Below are 14,705 nucleotides of genomic sequence, written 5' to 3'. Positions count from 1 at the left end.
AGAAACAATTTATTTTTATTGTACATTTAGAAAATATATAAAATTTGTGATTAATCGTGAGTTAACTAGTGAAGTCATGGGATTAATTATGAAAAATTCCTAATTTTTTAATAATCTTTTCTTCTTTTTTATATTAAAAAAATAATTTTATTATTATTATTTTTTTAATAATCTTTTTTTTTTTAAGAAAAGATCATTAAAAATTAAGGGTGTCAGGCGATTTGAATTTTTTATCATAATTAATAGCATGACTTCACTAGTTAACTCACGATTAATCACACATTTTATCTGTTCTAAACGTACAATAATAATAAAAAATCTAGGTTTGTTAACAAAAGTGGGAAAATGTTAAACTAATAGAAATAGTTAAAATTAATTTTTGACCTCTACAGCCGTCAATGGCAGTAAATGAGTTAATAACCGTCCATTATACATTGTTGATAAATGTTGCATACTTCTCTCTCTACTTTTTCTCTATAGTTCAAAATGAAGAGACACATGAACTACAATACAGTATTGTCTACTGCATTGTTTGACTGTATTTTTATTGGCCTAATTTGTTACTTGTATATTAATTAGTTGCGTTTTTATTGAAGTTAGTATTCCAAAGTTTGAACCAGGGACTATGACCGCAAATTAGCTGAAGCTTGAGGGTGCAGGCAAGCGGGTGTAATAGATGGATCATGGATAGATAGATGGATGAATGGATGTGCACCATGCTTAGAAAAAGGTCACGTGTCAAGCCGAGAACAGGCTACTGGCAAGTGAAAAACAAAAGTAGAAATTTCATATCACATCACAAATTAACGGGTGACGTAAAGGAGAAAATAGTTTGAAGGTGATTAAGAAATTATCGATTGTTACCTAACTTTTCCTGCTATACGACTTTAAGTTATCGTGAGCAAACTCCTCCCTCCTGAGTTGCTCTGCTGTCATGCATCGGAATGACAAAACCCGAGTGCGGTATGATGCGGAGGAGCTGAAGTTGACAAACATATTTGTTTTGCCTTGAAAAAACGCACGTTTCAAAGGTGGATACGGTACACGTCAACCCGGACTCGCCTAGCCGTCGGTGCATCAGTGGAAGGCTCACTCTCCCCGCTTGATGGGAAGAGCGAAGCGGAAAAAAAGGGGAAACGCTCTCCGCTCAGCTCATGCGCCAAGCCGAACGCACGTCTCGGGGCTCCTAGTTTACGAGTAAAATGTAGTGTGTCGCCGCAGGCAAATCGGAGCATGTAGAAAGAAAGCCACCCAAGCTCGACACCAAGCGCGATATGTCTAATGTGACGGCGAATAAGAGCGTGGAATGGCTGCAAGTGGAGTTGGAATCGGGCGCCACTTCTGTGCTCCTGCTCGACTGTCGCGCACACGAGCTGTACGAGTCGTCTCACATCGAGGGCGCCATCAGCGTGGCCATCCCGGGCCTGATGCTCCGCAGGTTCAAGAAGGGCAACATCCCCATACGGACCATCATTCCCAACCACGAGGACAAAAAGAATTTCACGCGGCGATGTCAAACGGATACGGTGGTCCTGTACGACGAAAGCACCGTCAGCTGGCCGGACAGCGGAGCCCCGTCGTCCGTTTTGGGGTTACTTCTTCAAAAACTGTGGGAGGATGGCTGCAAAGCGTATTACCTGGAAGGTATGTGTCGAAATAAGTTACTTTGAGCGTGTGCTAACATGTCGCTAACTCGAGCTGGTGTTAACTAATGTAAACTTGAAGAGGTAAACACGCTTATGTCACTCATATCAATCTGAACTAAAAGTAGTAGTAGTAGTAGTGGTAGTAATTCGTCATTAAGGTGAGGGTAATTGTTTTGGTGCTTGTTCTGTTCGAAGAGACGCCAAAAGTTTTACTGCACGTTTAAAACGTTTTTTTTAAGCCGACTGCTGTTTTTATTTTATTTTAAATGTGTATTGTTTGTGGTCCTATTGGTCCCCTCAAAATACGCCCAAAGTTTACTGTGTCCTTGTTTGTAGGCTCCAACGTATTTAGTGTGCCATTGAGATTCTCAATTAAAATTCCAAAATGGCTACGCTGTGTTTTGCTGTGCTGGAGCAAGCATGCATTTCATGAATGGTCTGTTAGGGTAACCGGATCTACTTGTGTGCTACGTCACTTAACTCCGATGCCGCTGCAATCTTCACTGAAATACATTGTTGTTGTTGTTGTTTTTATTCTCTAAACCAGGAAGCTGATTTTTCTCATGTGTGTTGTTTTGGCTCTCCTCCAGGTGGCTTTGTAAAATTCCACACTGAGTACCCAGAACACTGTGAGACGCTCCTCGACAGCTCCTGTCCTAGCTCCTCTCCTCCGCTCTCCTTTCTGGGGTTTGGAAATTTGCGGATCAGCTCAGACTGTTCTGATGGGGAATCTGACCGAGAACCCAGCAGCGCCACAGAGTCGGAGGAGAGCCCCCTCCCCAGCAATCAGCCTGCCTTCCCGGTCCAGATCCTTCCTTACCTTTACCTGGGCTGTGCCAAAGACTCAACCAACCTGGATGTGCTGGGCCAATACAACATCAAGTACATCCTGAACGTCACACCCAATCTCCCCAACATGTTTGAACATGACGGACGCTTCAGGTACAAACAGATCCCCATTTCGGACCACTGGAGTCAAAATCTGTCCCAGTTCTTCCCAGAGGCAATATCATTTATAGGTAAGTGTGCATATGCCACCTACTCCCGCCTCCAATTGAGTGTTTTCCTTTTGTTTGTTATCACAATGACGTGCTGTTTGTAGTGTTACATTTAATTAAACTGGATAGACCTCAGTGTTTTTAAATCATGATGTTTGATACCACTCAGTACTCTTGAGTTGTCACCGATCCCAAGCACCGATACCACTAATACTTTCGCCACATAAAATGAAAAAACAATGACAGATATTTTTAAAGAAAGACCTATATAATTCCCAATAAAAAAATCCCTAATTGCATCTAATTAATGGCAATTTATTTATTTATTTCCAATCTTTTTTTCAATTTGTTCATAAAATACACATTTTGTAACACACGATGAAATGAATTTAAAAACATAAATACATCTTAATTAATAATCCAGTGGCCAGAAAAAGTCCCAATCAAAATATATGCTTGTAAATTTTAATCTGCATCTTTCACACTTGTACGCCTTTAGTTCCTGGTCATAAAAAGGCCACGAGGCTTATCGGCCCGATACCGATATCTGGTATCAGTACTCTCCCTTCTCTATTTTTAATCATAAATGTCTCATGTAAAACATGACTTTTCATCAGCTCTTGTAATTCCCACATGGTTGTTTATACTTTGCATAATTAATTGATTTGAATTTTTCAGAGTGGAATCTAGGGTATAAACTTGATTCCAAATTTGCTACAGGTCCATTGTGTTCAAATTGTGTGTATTTTTACCAGTACTTGAGATCTCTCCAGAGGCCTTTCTTGATGACTATTTTATTTTTTTTTTTTAAATTCATATTATGTAATAGAACCAGGTTGAACTTTTTGTTGCAAATCGTTTGGTTAACTTTTGGTTATCCGGTCGGATACACTGTTATCGTCTATGACTATTTCATACTGTAATAAAAGGAAATGCTTAAACTTAACTAGAAAGATGCCATTCTAATATTGCAATGACTGTGCGCAGCACAACAAGATAAATAGCTAATACGGTATTTGCGTTAACATTTCTCCAAAGCTGACAAAGAGTGCAAGTATCTGTAAAGCTGTGAAAATGTTGAGGAATGGGCACCAAAACAGGAGTTAAGAACTTTCAGAGAGAGATTAGCCCATTCCAGAAATTATCATATTTACAATACCGATAACAATCCATCCACTGCATTTTCTTCTTTTTTTTCATGCATGTCAAACAAGTTGTTGCACCTGTGTTTAACTCATTCACTGCCATTGACGGCTATAGACGTCAAAAATTCATTTGAACTATTTCTATTAGTTTAACATTTTTTCCACTTTTGTTAACAAGAGTATGAAAACCAAGAAAAAAAATATTGTACATTTAGAACAGATAACAAATTTGTGATTAATCGTGAGTTAAGTATTGAAGTCATGCAATTAATTACAATTAAAAAAAAAATTGCCTGACACGATTTTTTAAAAAAAAGAGAGAAAGGATTATTAAAAAATTAGGGGCGTCCGGCGAATAAATTTTTTTAATTGTAATTAATCGCATGACTTCACTAGTTAACTCACGATTAATCACAAATTTTATATCTGTTCTGAATGTACAATTAAAAAAAATCTAGGTTTTCATACTCTTGTTAACAAAAGTGGAAAAAAAGTTAAACTAAAAGAAATAGTTCAAATGAATTTTTGACCTCTATAGCCGTCAATGGCAGTGAATGAGTTAATGATAATAGGTTCAGACAACGATACATTGTTACTGGGAAGGCTCACATAACTGTGTTTCCAATTCGACCGATGCTCTGTAACCTTGACTGCTCTCAAAACCGAAGCTTGTTTGTCAGTTTCATGAGAGGTTCAGGGCTAGATCCAGGAAGGAAGTGGCACTTCCACTCTGTGCTGCGTCTGATTGCAGGGTCACAAGTTAGTCTGGAATCGACCGGATGTTTGCTGCGTGTTTTGTTGATAGCGGATGAATTCCCAGAATAAGTCTCAAGCTTTTTCTGTCCTCCTTAGACGGTTTACAATGGCGTGATTGTGCCAACAAGCCGCTTGTTTTTGACTTCTTGAGTCACATTGCCGAATGAAAATATTCATTAGAATGTGCTAAATGTGCTGACGGTGGCTTTCTCTTCCTCTCCCAGACGAAGCTCGGTCCAAGCAGTGCGGCATCCTGGTGCACTGTCTGGCTGGCATCAGCCGCTCTGTTACCGTCACCGTGGCTTACTTGATGCAGAGACTCAACCTGTCGCTCAACGACGCCTATGACTTTGTCAAGAGAAAGAAGTCCAACATTTCCCCCAACTTTAACTTCATGGGTCAGCTGTTGGACTTTGAGCGGACGCTGGGGCTGCACAGTCCCTGCGACAACCGCTCCACCAGCGAAGAGCAGCTCTTTTTCACCACGCCGACCAATCACAACGTCTTTCAGCTGGACACACTGGACTCCACATGAACGTCACAGACGTCGGTGGTGGTTGTTTTAGCTGGTCAGTTTCCTGACTTCTCTGCAACTTTGGCAGAGGACAAGCCATATTTGAGTCGGTGTCTGATGCCTTATTATGTAACACACGGAGAAATGTGTTAATCAGTATGTGACATTAGTATGTGGTCATGTAATCGCTATAAAAGCCAGAACATGCACAAATTAGACTGTTAATTAAAAAATAAAAAGTAAACCAGCTTTCTTTGACTGCTGCTTCAATGGTCTTAATAGAATCTTTCCAAATCCCGAATGTTTTGCAACTGAGGGAAAATAAGCTACTACAGTCATCCGGCCTCGAATTTCTGTCCAATTTCTTAATTCTGTTGGATGTTCAGCTGTTGTGCAATTGAAACAAGCCGCCACAGAAGCCAGTGGGTCATGTTTTAAGTCAGAATGTTCTCACTCGTGTTTATTTTTTATTTTTTTTTACAACAGGTAAATGTAAGTGTTTGCATACTGCAAAATGACATTTGAAGCATGTAACACTGCTATTCATTCTGTTAATCACAGAAGACTGATTTGCATGATTGTGTTCCACAGACCTTGTTGTTTAAAAAAAAAAAATCTTAACTTTGACCTCGGGTAATCGGACCAAGGTTTAGCGTCTCTTAGAGCCATGTTAAGCAAAAAAAAAAAGTGTAACATGAATTCTTACACTAAACACATACCAGACTGATATGCGCCTTGTTTTTGTACTCCTGACAGTATTCGGTCTGGAGCGCCTGGCGCATAATTAGCTGTCTACTTGCCCCACGGGCCTCCCAGCTAACGAGCGAGACTGACTGACACATGAGAATGAGTGAAAGTTGGACTAACGTGTTCTTACCTCACTGAGCTATTTTCAGGGATTTTTGTAAGCATCTCTATCATGTCGTGGTCTCTCCAAGTGCATCTAAGGGCTGTTTTGGTTGCTACCTTTGTAAAGATGTACATACGGCAAATTGTTACTCTCAAGAATAATGAAGGATCGAACAGTGACCTGATTCTGACCCTTATATATAGTGTATGTTTAACTAAAATGTCCAAAGTATTCTGTACAAGTTTATATAACAAATATATTGTATATTTTTACTTGAATATGCTCTTGTCTGTCTTTCTTCATTGTTTGTTTTTTACATGACAAGCTGGGCTCTCATGTCAGACAACAAATACTAAAAGCTAAATACTTCATACTCTTAAAAGTGTACTGTAAAATTCTGCAAGTGCTAATAGTACACATTAGCAACCCTTTTTTTTAACCCATTTTCACTCCGCATTCCGGTTTCATTTGTGCAACGGCACTCTGAACCTTGCCGCTGAATTTAATACACAAAATATACTTGGGGAAGTGAGACTTCCTTAATAGTGTATCCATTGTGCCATTTAGCCAGTTAATACCTGAGTGTTTTCTCTTTCTGTCATATAATCAACTCAAGAAGAAAATATGGTCCAGTAAATGAGCTTACATGACAAAAGTTACGCACAAGTGAGAATGTGTGTGTAAGAAAGGAGGAATGTTCTATGATCTATGAAGCAATTAATTGTCCGTCAGGATTTCATGCTGTGCTGATTCTGTATTAGTTTTAGCGTCAGGATTGATATGCTCGAGAAACTTACAGTGTACACCAGCCTTCAGCTTTTGCAGCAACTGTACGGCGCATGAAAGGGCATGCCTGGCAACATGTAAATGTTGAGTAATGGGTTTTTCCTGCAAGACTGAACCTGGCAAGTCACATACCTGCAGGCCAGATCTGTGATTAGGCCTGAAAAGACAGCGGCAGTAAGGTATAAGCCACAGAAAGATGCAGCTCACGATAGGACTGGTGGACTTTCTTTGATTTGTATTCAAGGGGAAGTTAATCCAAAATAACATTCTTGACAACAATATGTTATATGTGACTCCACTAGTCTAAACATGACATTCTGATTAATATTACATTTTCAGAATATGAGTTAAGCAGCAAAGTCCAGCCATTTTTATCCATCTCAGGGGGCGGTCATTTTGTCGACAGTTACTCAGGTCTCAGGTAACAACCAATCACAGCTTGGCTTCAGAAAACAGGTGAGCTGTGATTGGTCGTTGCCTGAGCAACATTGATGTCATCTTCAGTCAACAGCAAGTGGCAAAATGGCCGGCACCTGAGATGGACAAAAATGTCTGGATTTTGCTTCATAACTCCTATTCCACAAATGTAATATTAATCAGAATGTAATGTTCAGACTAGTGAGGTCACATATACAGTATAACATATTACTGTCAAGAAATGTTTAAGGTTGACTTCCACTTTAAGTGACCTACCAGATTGTCAATCTATAGACAAGTCTCTGGATGCCATCAGTTTTTTCATTGTTCGTTCATTGTGATGAGCAATGATTGAATATGATGTTCGCCATTTATATTAGCATTGCATGGGATGGGGTCCACTTCCAAATGTAGTGCGAAGATACGAGAACTGACTAAACCGATGATCCGCAAACATTTTTTTCTATGGCAAATGTGCTTGCTCAGCACTCATTGTTGTGGAAGCAGATGTGCGAGCGACGGACGGGATTTGAGTTGAGTGTCAAGGCCCATTCGCAATGTGTTTATGTGATATAGAAGCCAGTCGGAGCTGGTTCACATCTGCTGTGGTTCTAAGAGCATGCTTAGCATACTGCATGGCTGACAGTATGTTCACAGCTGCTTCTTCCTGAATTGCACAATACTTGGAAGAGAAATATGTTTATTCAATTTTATGAATAGACTCGGTCATTTTTTTAGAGAAAGGCAAGTAACTGTGTTGTTAGTTTGAATAACGTCATTTCTCTGTGGACTCCCTTGCTTGTACAGCAGATGTTCATGCCAGGGTAATCCTAATCTCACTACATGGTGAGCGCTACATCACTAACATGACACTGAGGAGCGATGACATCATGTATGTCTGTCATCATTTTTGTAAGACGCCACTTTATAGGGTGAGTTGGATGAGCGGGATACCGTCCATGTTTTCTAATAGTCGTGATGGCAGCTGACATGCCCTAAATGGAGTTCCTTGAATACTTTTAATGGTTGCGTTCAATGACAGGAATAGCTCTGCCTGTGCTGCCATTGAGTCATCTATATTTGCATTATTGGAATGTAGATGGCTTAATCTCCTTTTATTTGAGATTAAAGTCATTTTCAGTACTTCATTCTTGCCAATATGTGTGATGGATTAAACAGATCTGGAATCAGATTCCCCCTGACACTGAGAGGACGCATTTAGAGGCTGTACACGGCACAACTATGTGTAAGATTTTGTCACCATACTATAAGATTAAATGTGAGCCTATTTGAAGACATCCATCATGTCGTGTAATATTACAGGGCCACATTGCAGTCCTATTTGATATACAGTAAATAATGTATCCGTATCAAAACAACAACGTGAAATGTCCTTGGATGGTAATGTACAATTTGTGTCACTTTTGTCCAAGAGAAAATAGGTCATGTGTGAGGCAGAGCCACATGGAATCCTAGTAGCGGAGCGATGCGCCCATCTGTTACTACCAGAAGTCTCAATTCAGCGCCAATTCCACCATCCGCCGCTTTACAGTAGACTGAGCTCGCAAGTGTACAAGAACAAACGTGTGTGTTTGCACTCCAATCCGTAGCCAAGCCAATGAAAGGGAACATTGGTGTTGTCTAGCATGGCCGACTCGATGCTACACAACACAAAGGTCATCTGTCTGTCATGTGTTCTTAGCTTGGGAACAGTGCAGGTCTGGGAACTACCATGTCATCTGCTTTGTTGTTACCTTCACACAAGGTGGCATGCTGTATGGAATGGATACATGAAGCCAAAAAGCCAGAAATATATATATATGGGACTCAGGATGGTTGATTTTAGCTGCTGACAAAAAAATTATGTTTAAAACTACACCACGTTGATATTGTTAGGGATTGAGAGAAATTGCTGAATTGTTCACATCTGACCTCAGCAACTGAAAAACTTCTTTCACATAGCTACTTCAAGCACATTTGGCCACGTAGAATTTCAGTAAAGTTTTGGGTTTCCTCCAGGATCATAATTCTTGGAGGTTCAAAGATGACAGAATTCTGTCACACTTCAGAAATGTAATTTTTTTTCTGAGCAAGACCTCAGATACCTCTGATACGCAGTTTTGATGGAGGAGGGCGCGTCAATGAATTTTGAGTGTCTGTCATCCGCCGATTGTCAACAGTCCCTTCCGTCATCGACAATCTGTCAATACTTCGAGCCGGACCAAATTGTGATCATCACTACGTCATTTCACAGAGAAATGGGGTCCGTCAATGTTTACGTCATTCATCAGCAAAATGGCCGTACATGTAACTGCCGCGAATATCGCCGCACAAAGCCAACAGTCTCAATAGTCAATACTTTCCCTTTTTAGGACCCTTAGCTGTTCAATAACCTTCCTGATTTAATATGGTGCACTGAAAGACCCATAGCTGTCTAACGACATGCCTGATGTCAAATAAACAAACTGAGCACTTGCATAAACGTTGCAGTAATGATTAATTTACAACAGGGGGAAAACATGATCATTGCGGTCTACAGTCACATCACACGAGCTCGACAACACGGCCAGCTATCAGTATTGGGATGGAGCCACAAGAGAGAAGGCTTGGAAAATGGTCTGTGAGTAAATTAGCATACCTGGCAAGTGTTGTGTACTTGTTTACTGAAGGAGAAAAAGAGTGTCTCGGCTCAGTCCCAGGAAAAAAGTGGAAGTAATCTGCGGCGTGTCAGCGAAGTGGGTGTCCGTTAATGTTTCCATCATTCGTCGGCAAAATGATCTGCTAGATCTGTTAGTACTGACCCAGTTCTCACTTCTGGTAATGTTTAGTCTGTCCATAGTTTCTCGTCAATTTTTTATCCTCAACAAAGTGGGCATCCATCATTGACCGAATGACGGACCTTCCGTCAATATTGACAGAATGCCCACCTTTGGGTTTTGATATCCTTTCCTGATTCAATGTTTGAAAATCATTATTTTTTTATGACGACTATCATATAAAATCATTCAGGTTCTACTCTGATGTTATGAAATAATGCCTGGCTGGAAGTTTTGAGATCAGGTGAGAACTGTAAACTGGTTAAGGTGCATGGGAACAAAAAACTGATGCAGTGCAGTATGTCAGAATGAGACTGCAGGAGATGTTTGTTAATAGCATCCTGTTGATGTTTAAGGAAACAAATTGAATCTAAGTGCATAAATGATCCGAATTGTATATTTCTTGCAGGATTTCCCTTTTGAGTGGTAAAAATAGATAAACCCTCCAGTGGTACAATCAAGCTAAACAATCATCGTCATTCATTTGAATCAATGAATAGTTATTGTGGAATTTGCAAAATCTGTGTCTTTGGGGCTGGCTGTTGTGTGGGCCATTATGTCCTGGCCGTGCAGACACAGTACTTCAGTGTTCTCAGCACCACAAGTGGGATGGAGCTTCACGATACAATATTCTGTCTGTTCAAGCTGGATTCGCAGGCCTTCCACTCTCTCTTTGTGTCATCTTCCACTTCCTTGTTGCGGATTTATGACAACTAAAACAGCCTACCACTTTCTCAACAGAAAATGGAACTTGTCCAACTTGCAATATAATAATTCTATGATTCAATAAAACATTGCCTTGGTCGCAAGTGATTAACTCATTTACTGCCATTGACGGCTATAGACGTCAAAAAAACATTTGAACTATTTCTATTGGTTTCACATTTTTTTCCACTTGTGTTAACAAGAGTATGAAAACCTAGAAAAATGTTTATTGTACATTTAGAACACATATAAAATTTGTGATTAATCTTGAGTTAACTAGTGAAGTCATGAGATTAATTACAATTAAAAATATATATTCGCCTGATGCCCCTAATAAAAAAAAGAAAATGAAAGATTATAAAAAATTAGGGGCGTCAGACAGTTTTTTTTTTCTAAATTGTAATTAATCGCATGACTTCAATACTTAGTAACAATAACTTTGATTAATCACAAATTTTATATCTGTTCTACATGTACAATAAAAAATTCTAGATTGTCACACTCAAAAAAAAACGTGAAACTAATAGAAATAGTTGAAATGAATTTTTGACGTCTATAGCCGTCAATGGCAGTGAATGAGTTAAACAGCACAACAACAGAAATGATGACTTAATTATTTTTAGTAGGTGAAGTGACACTTTCCGACACTATGTGATATGAGAAGCCAGAAAGACAGGAACCGTCAAGGGAAGGCTTCCTGTGTGGGTGGCAAAAGGATGATATAAATGGTTAACACCCTCATTCACATTGTATCCGGGCTCGTCTTCACTCTACAGAGGATTTTGTAACCCTTTTATTGCGCTATAAATCATACAACGCTGGGAGGAGGTTATAAAAGCATCACATTGTTGGCACGGCTCAGTTGTAGCCCAATTTCATGACATGTGTGACTGTGAATACGAATGAATTACTTATATAAAAATCTTTTACAGAGGAGTGCACTTTATGAGTGTGTGTGTGTGACTCAACTTTACCCGCTAATCACACATGCTGGTTGAATAAACCTGAATGAAATCAGTTACATAAGGGTGATAGTATGCTGTATATATTGCTGTTCTCTATGCAAATCCCTTTGATCCCATAGGCGTCGCTCCTCCCTGGCCACACTGGGCTCATACTACCTTTTGTGTCACTGGAATCCAATCCACAGTGGCGAAGGTGCCTCCTTAAACTGCAATGTGCGATAATAACATCCAGCATGAGTCATCAGGCTCAGCTTGCGTAAGAGCCTGCAGCTTGTGGCGCCACACCCCAGATTCATTCACACACTCCTCTGCTGCTGCCCGGCCTCCCATTGATGGCGGGGAGAGCACCACTCGACCTCTTCCACACAGCACACACCAGCTTAGCGACTTTACAAATGCACTTTGTGAGCAGAGGAAGCGGAGCCAATCGATGCGCTGTTGTTTATTCACCAGGCCGTCCATGGCGCAGCTGTGCTACGCAGGACACGGGCCAGTGGGACTGAAAGGTGTTGACAGGGCCCTCAGGGGAGCTGAGATGATGGATGGAGGCGGGCAAACGTTGTCACCAGTCAGATCACTGATATCATAAAATACACTAACCTGATCCCATTTTACTTAGTCACTGTCATCTGTGCTATTCCCTCCAATGAATTAAAGAACATAATATTTTTTAGAACCTTCTCCTCCCCCCCAAAAAATAAGCTTTTTTATTTTTTAAGCATTGACTGAGTAGCAATCCATTTGGGCAGTGGCGTAGTTATGACTATTTGGGGGGGGGGGGGTCAGACAGAAGCCCCCTTAAATATTCTTAAGCCCCACTAAATATATATATTTTTTAATTTAATCATAATTTAAAAAATAATCCACTAGACCTGGCGTGGAATTTATCGCACAACCAGCACTGTGCCCACTGTTTGAGAGTTGAGCTCACGATCATGAGTGCCTCTCCAAGACTTGTCTGTCAGCATTTTCTCAACATTTCCAACATGTTGATCACAACCAAGCCTGCCAACTTCAATATTCACAGCTGAGTAGCTTGGTAAATTATTCCCCTCAAAAACATTAGGCCAATCAAAGTGGAGGATTTTTGTGAACATTGAAGTAGTGAGGAAGCGCTGTCGTTTGGGGATAGCTAGAGACGAATGACTATCAGTATGGACGGTTTTCATTAGCCAGTCAGATTGCTATTAAATTATTATTATTTAACATTGTTTTCTTCTTATTTATTTTACAATTACATCAGATTGTCTAAACCAGTGGTGTCCAAACTACAGCCCAGGGTCTATTTGCTGTCCATTCCCTAACAGCCCGCGGCATGTACTAAAAATAACGTTTGACATGCCCAGCAATGCTTTTTTTTTCTTTTTATGGGTGGGGTTAGGGTGGGCAGCATTAGAGTTATCGAAAAAGTATAGAGACGTGAGTAATGGAGATGGACTACCACTATTACTATACAATTTATCTAGATATGCAATGACAAATATATTTAAAGCTAAAATAGTAGCTGAATTTCTCTTTATAACACCGTGGAGATGATAATGCAGTTTGAGAATTTTTTTTGTGTGTGTAAAGATCTGATTTTTGAATGTATCATATGAAGCATGGTCAGTTTACTACGGATTGCACTTGTTTTGTTCTGAATGTGTAGATGGGATTCAGCAGCTGCTCAGGGGAGGGGCAAACTATTCAAGTGGAATACAAAGTGTGATACATAAAACCTTTTTAAAAAATCCTCAGCTATTTGCCATGTCACGTTTAACAGAAAGCCTTGTCTTAGTAGTTTTTCAAAATAGCTACATTGTATAAACAATGTTTAATTGCTTGCTTGCTTGAATGATTCATGTTTAATAAGTTAAAGAAGAAAAAAAAATATTTCTGCATGTGGCCCTCGTAGGAAAAAGTCGCCCCTAATCTAAACGTTATATCTCTGAATGTAGTTTAAGCTGCATTGTTATTTTGACAGCCTGCTCTTTCACTTTGTTTAACCTCCTGGGACCCAAGCTTTTGTTTGGTCCAAGAAGTATGAATATAATGTCCTCGCACGAGTATTCAGGTTTTCAGGAGGTGAAGACTTTCAGTGCAGCGTCTGAAACGTAATGCTATATTTCTAATCAAAATGACAAAGTGCTTGTAGGAGGAGTCAGGAGCATGTACTGCATGGCTGTACTGCATGGCTGAGGTTGGGCACTGCCAGAATCATGGCACGGTTTGCTGTCCTGATTTTGAAAGGTCAACTAAGCAGGATTGGTTGGAGGGGATAAGAAAGAAGGAGGCAGAGAAATAAGAAAATGCCTCATCTGCACATTAGAATGGAGCACTGCAGCTGGCAGTTGATACAAAATATGTAGTGTTCTATGCATTTTTACTTTTTCCTCTTAAATGTTGTGATATAAAATGTCTCAAACATAATATATGAGATAAATCTGAACCAGACAAAACGCAAAATAGTCTTTCATACGAACAACTCTCTTGAGTTGATTTGTTTTGATTTTTGACTTACTAGTTAAGCCACTTGCATCAGCTCATCATGTTTCAGAGGAAAGCATGTCTTAAAAACGACGGTGCTTTCACTATGCTGGTTTACAATTATGGAAAAATTGATATGTTGTGTGATAAATCTAAACTGATACAGTATCTTGTTGTGTTGTGTTTTTTTCTTCAGTATAGAGTTTAATACTATTTATGAGACACGACTGTATGCATGATAACAGGTTTTGTAAATATGTGTTGAAATATTTATTGTAAATGTTTATTTTTAATATATTCCATGTAAATATTTTATACATTGTCTACTTTACAAATTCGCAAATAAAAACTTTACATTTATTATTCTATCTATGTTATTAATTGGTTAATTAATTAATGTATTTATTTATTTAGCAGAAAGCAGACTTTTATTTATTCTCACAATACTACATGTAAATAATTATATATGCTAATAGAACATCTAGCCAAAGCAAGTCAGCTTTATTTATATATCAGCTTTGATACATAGAGGCAATTCAGTGCTTCACAGAAATCAAAAGATATAAGAAACATGAAAAATATATATATTAATTTATTTATTTATATATATATCAGGAGAGGAAAGCAGTGCGCCATTAACA

The 14,705-nt window shown here is 39.3% G+C and overlaps 1 protein-coding gene across 1 annotated transcript; it reads left to right on the top strand.

The window, feature by feature from the left end:
* The first annotated feature begins 933 nt into the window (after positions 1 to 933).
* On the top strand, positions 934 to 6,187 carry LOC144038208 (dual specificity protein phosphatase 7-like). The gene is made up of 3 exons (XM_077550470.1): positions 934 to 1,644; positions 2,237 to 2,665; positions 4,770 to 6,187. Exons 1-3 carry the CDS (start codon positions 1,275 to 1,277, stop codon positions 5,078 to 5,080), a joined length of 1,110 nt encoding a protein of 369 aa, XP_077406596.1. The 5' UTR covers positions 934 to 1,274; the 3' UTR covers positions 5,081 to 6,187.
* Positions 6,188 to 14,705: the final 8,518 nt, after the last annotated feature.

The sequence above is a fragment of the Vanacampus margaritifer genome, chromosome 1 (assembly GCF_051991255.1).
Source record: "Vanacampus margaritifer isolate UIUO_Vmar chromosome 1, RoL_Vmar_1.0, whole genome shotgun sequence".
NCBI lineage: Eukaryota > Metazoa > Chordata > Actinopteri > Syngnathiformes > Syngnathidae > Vanacampus > Vanacampus margaritifer.
Note: the sequence above shows the minus strand (reverse complement) of the source record. Positions and strands in the feature narration are given on the sequence as shown.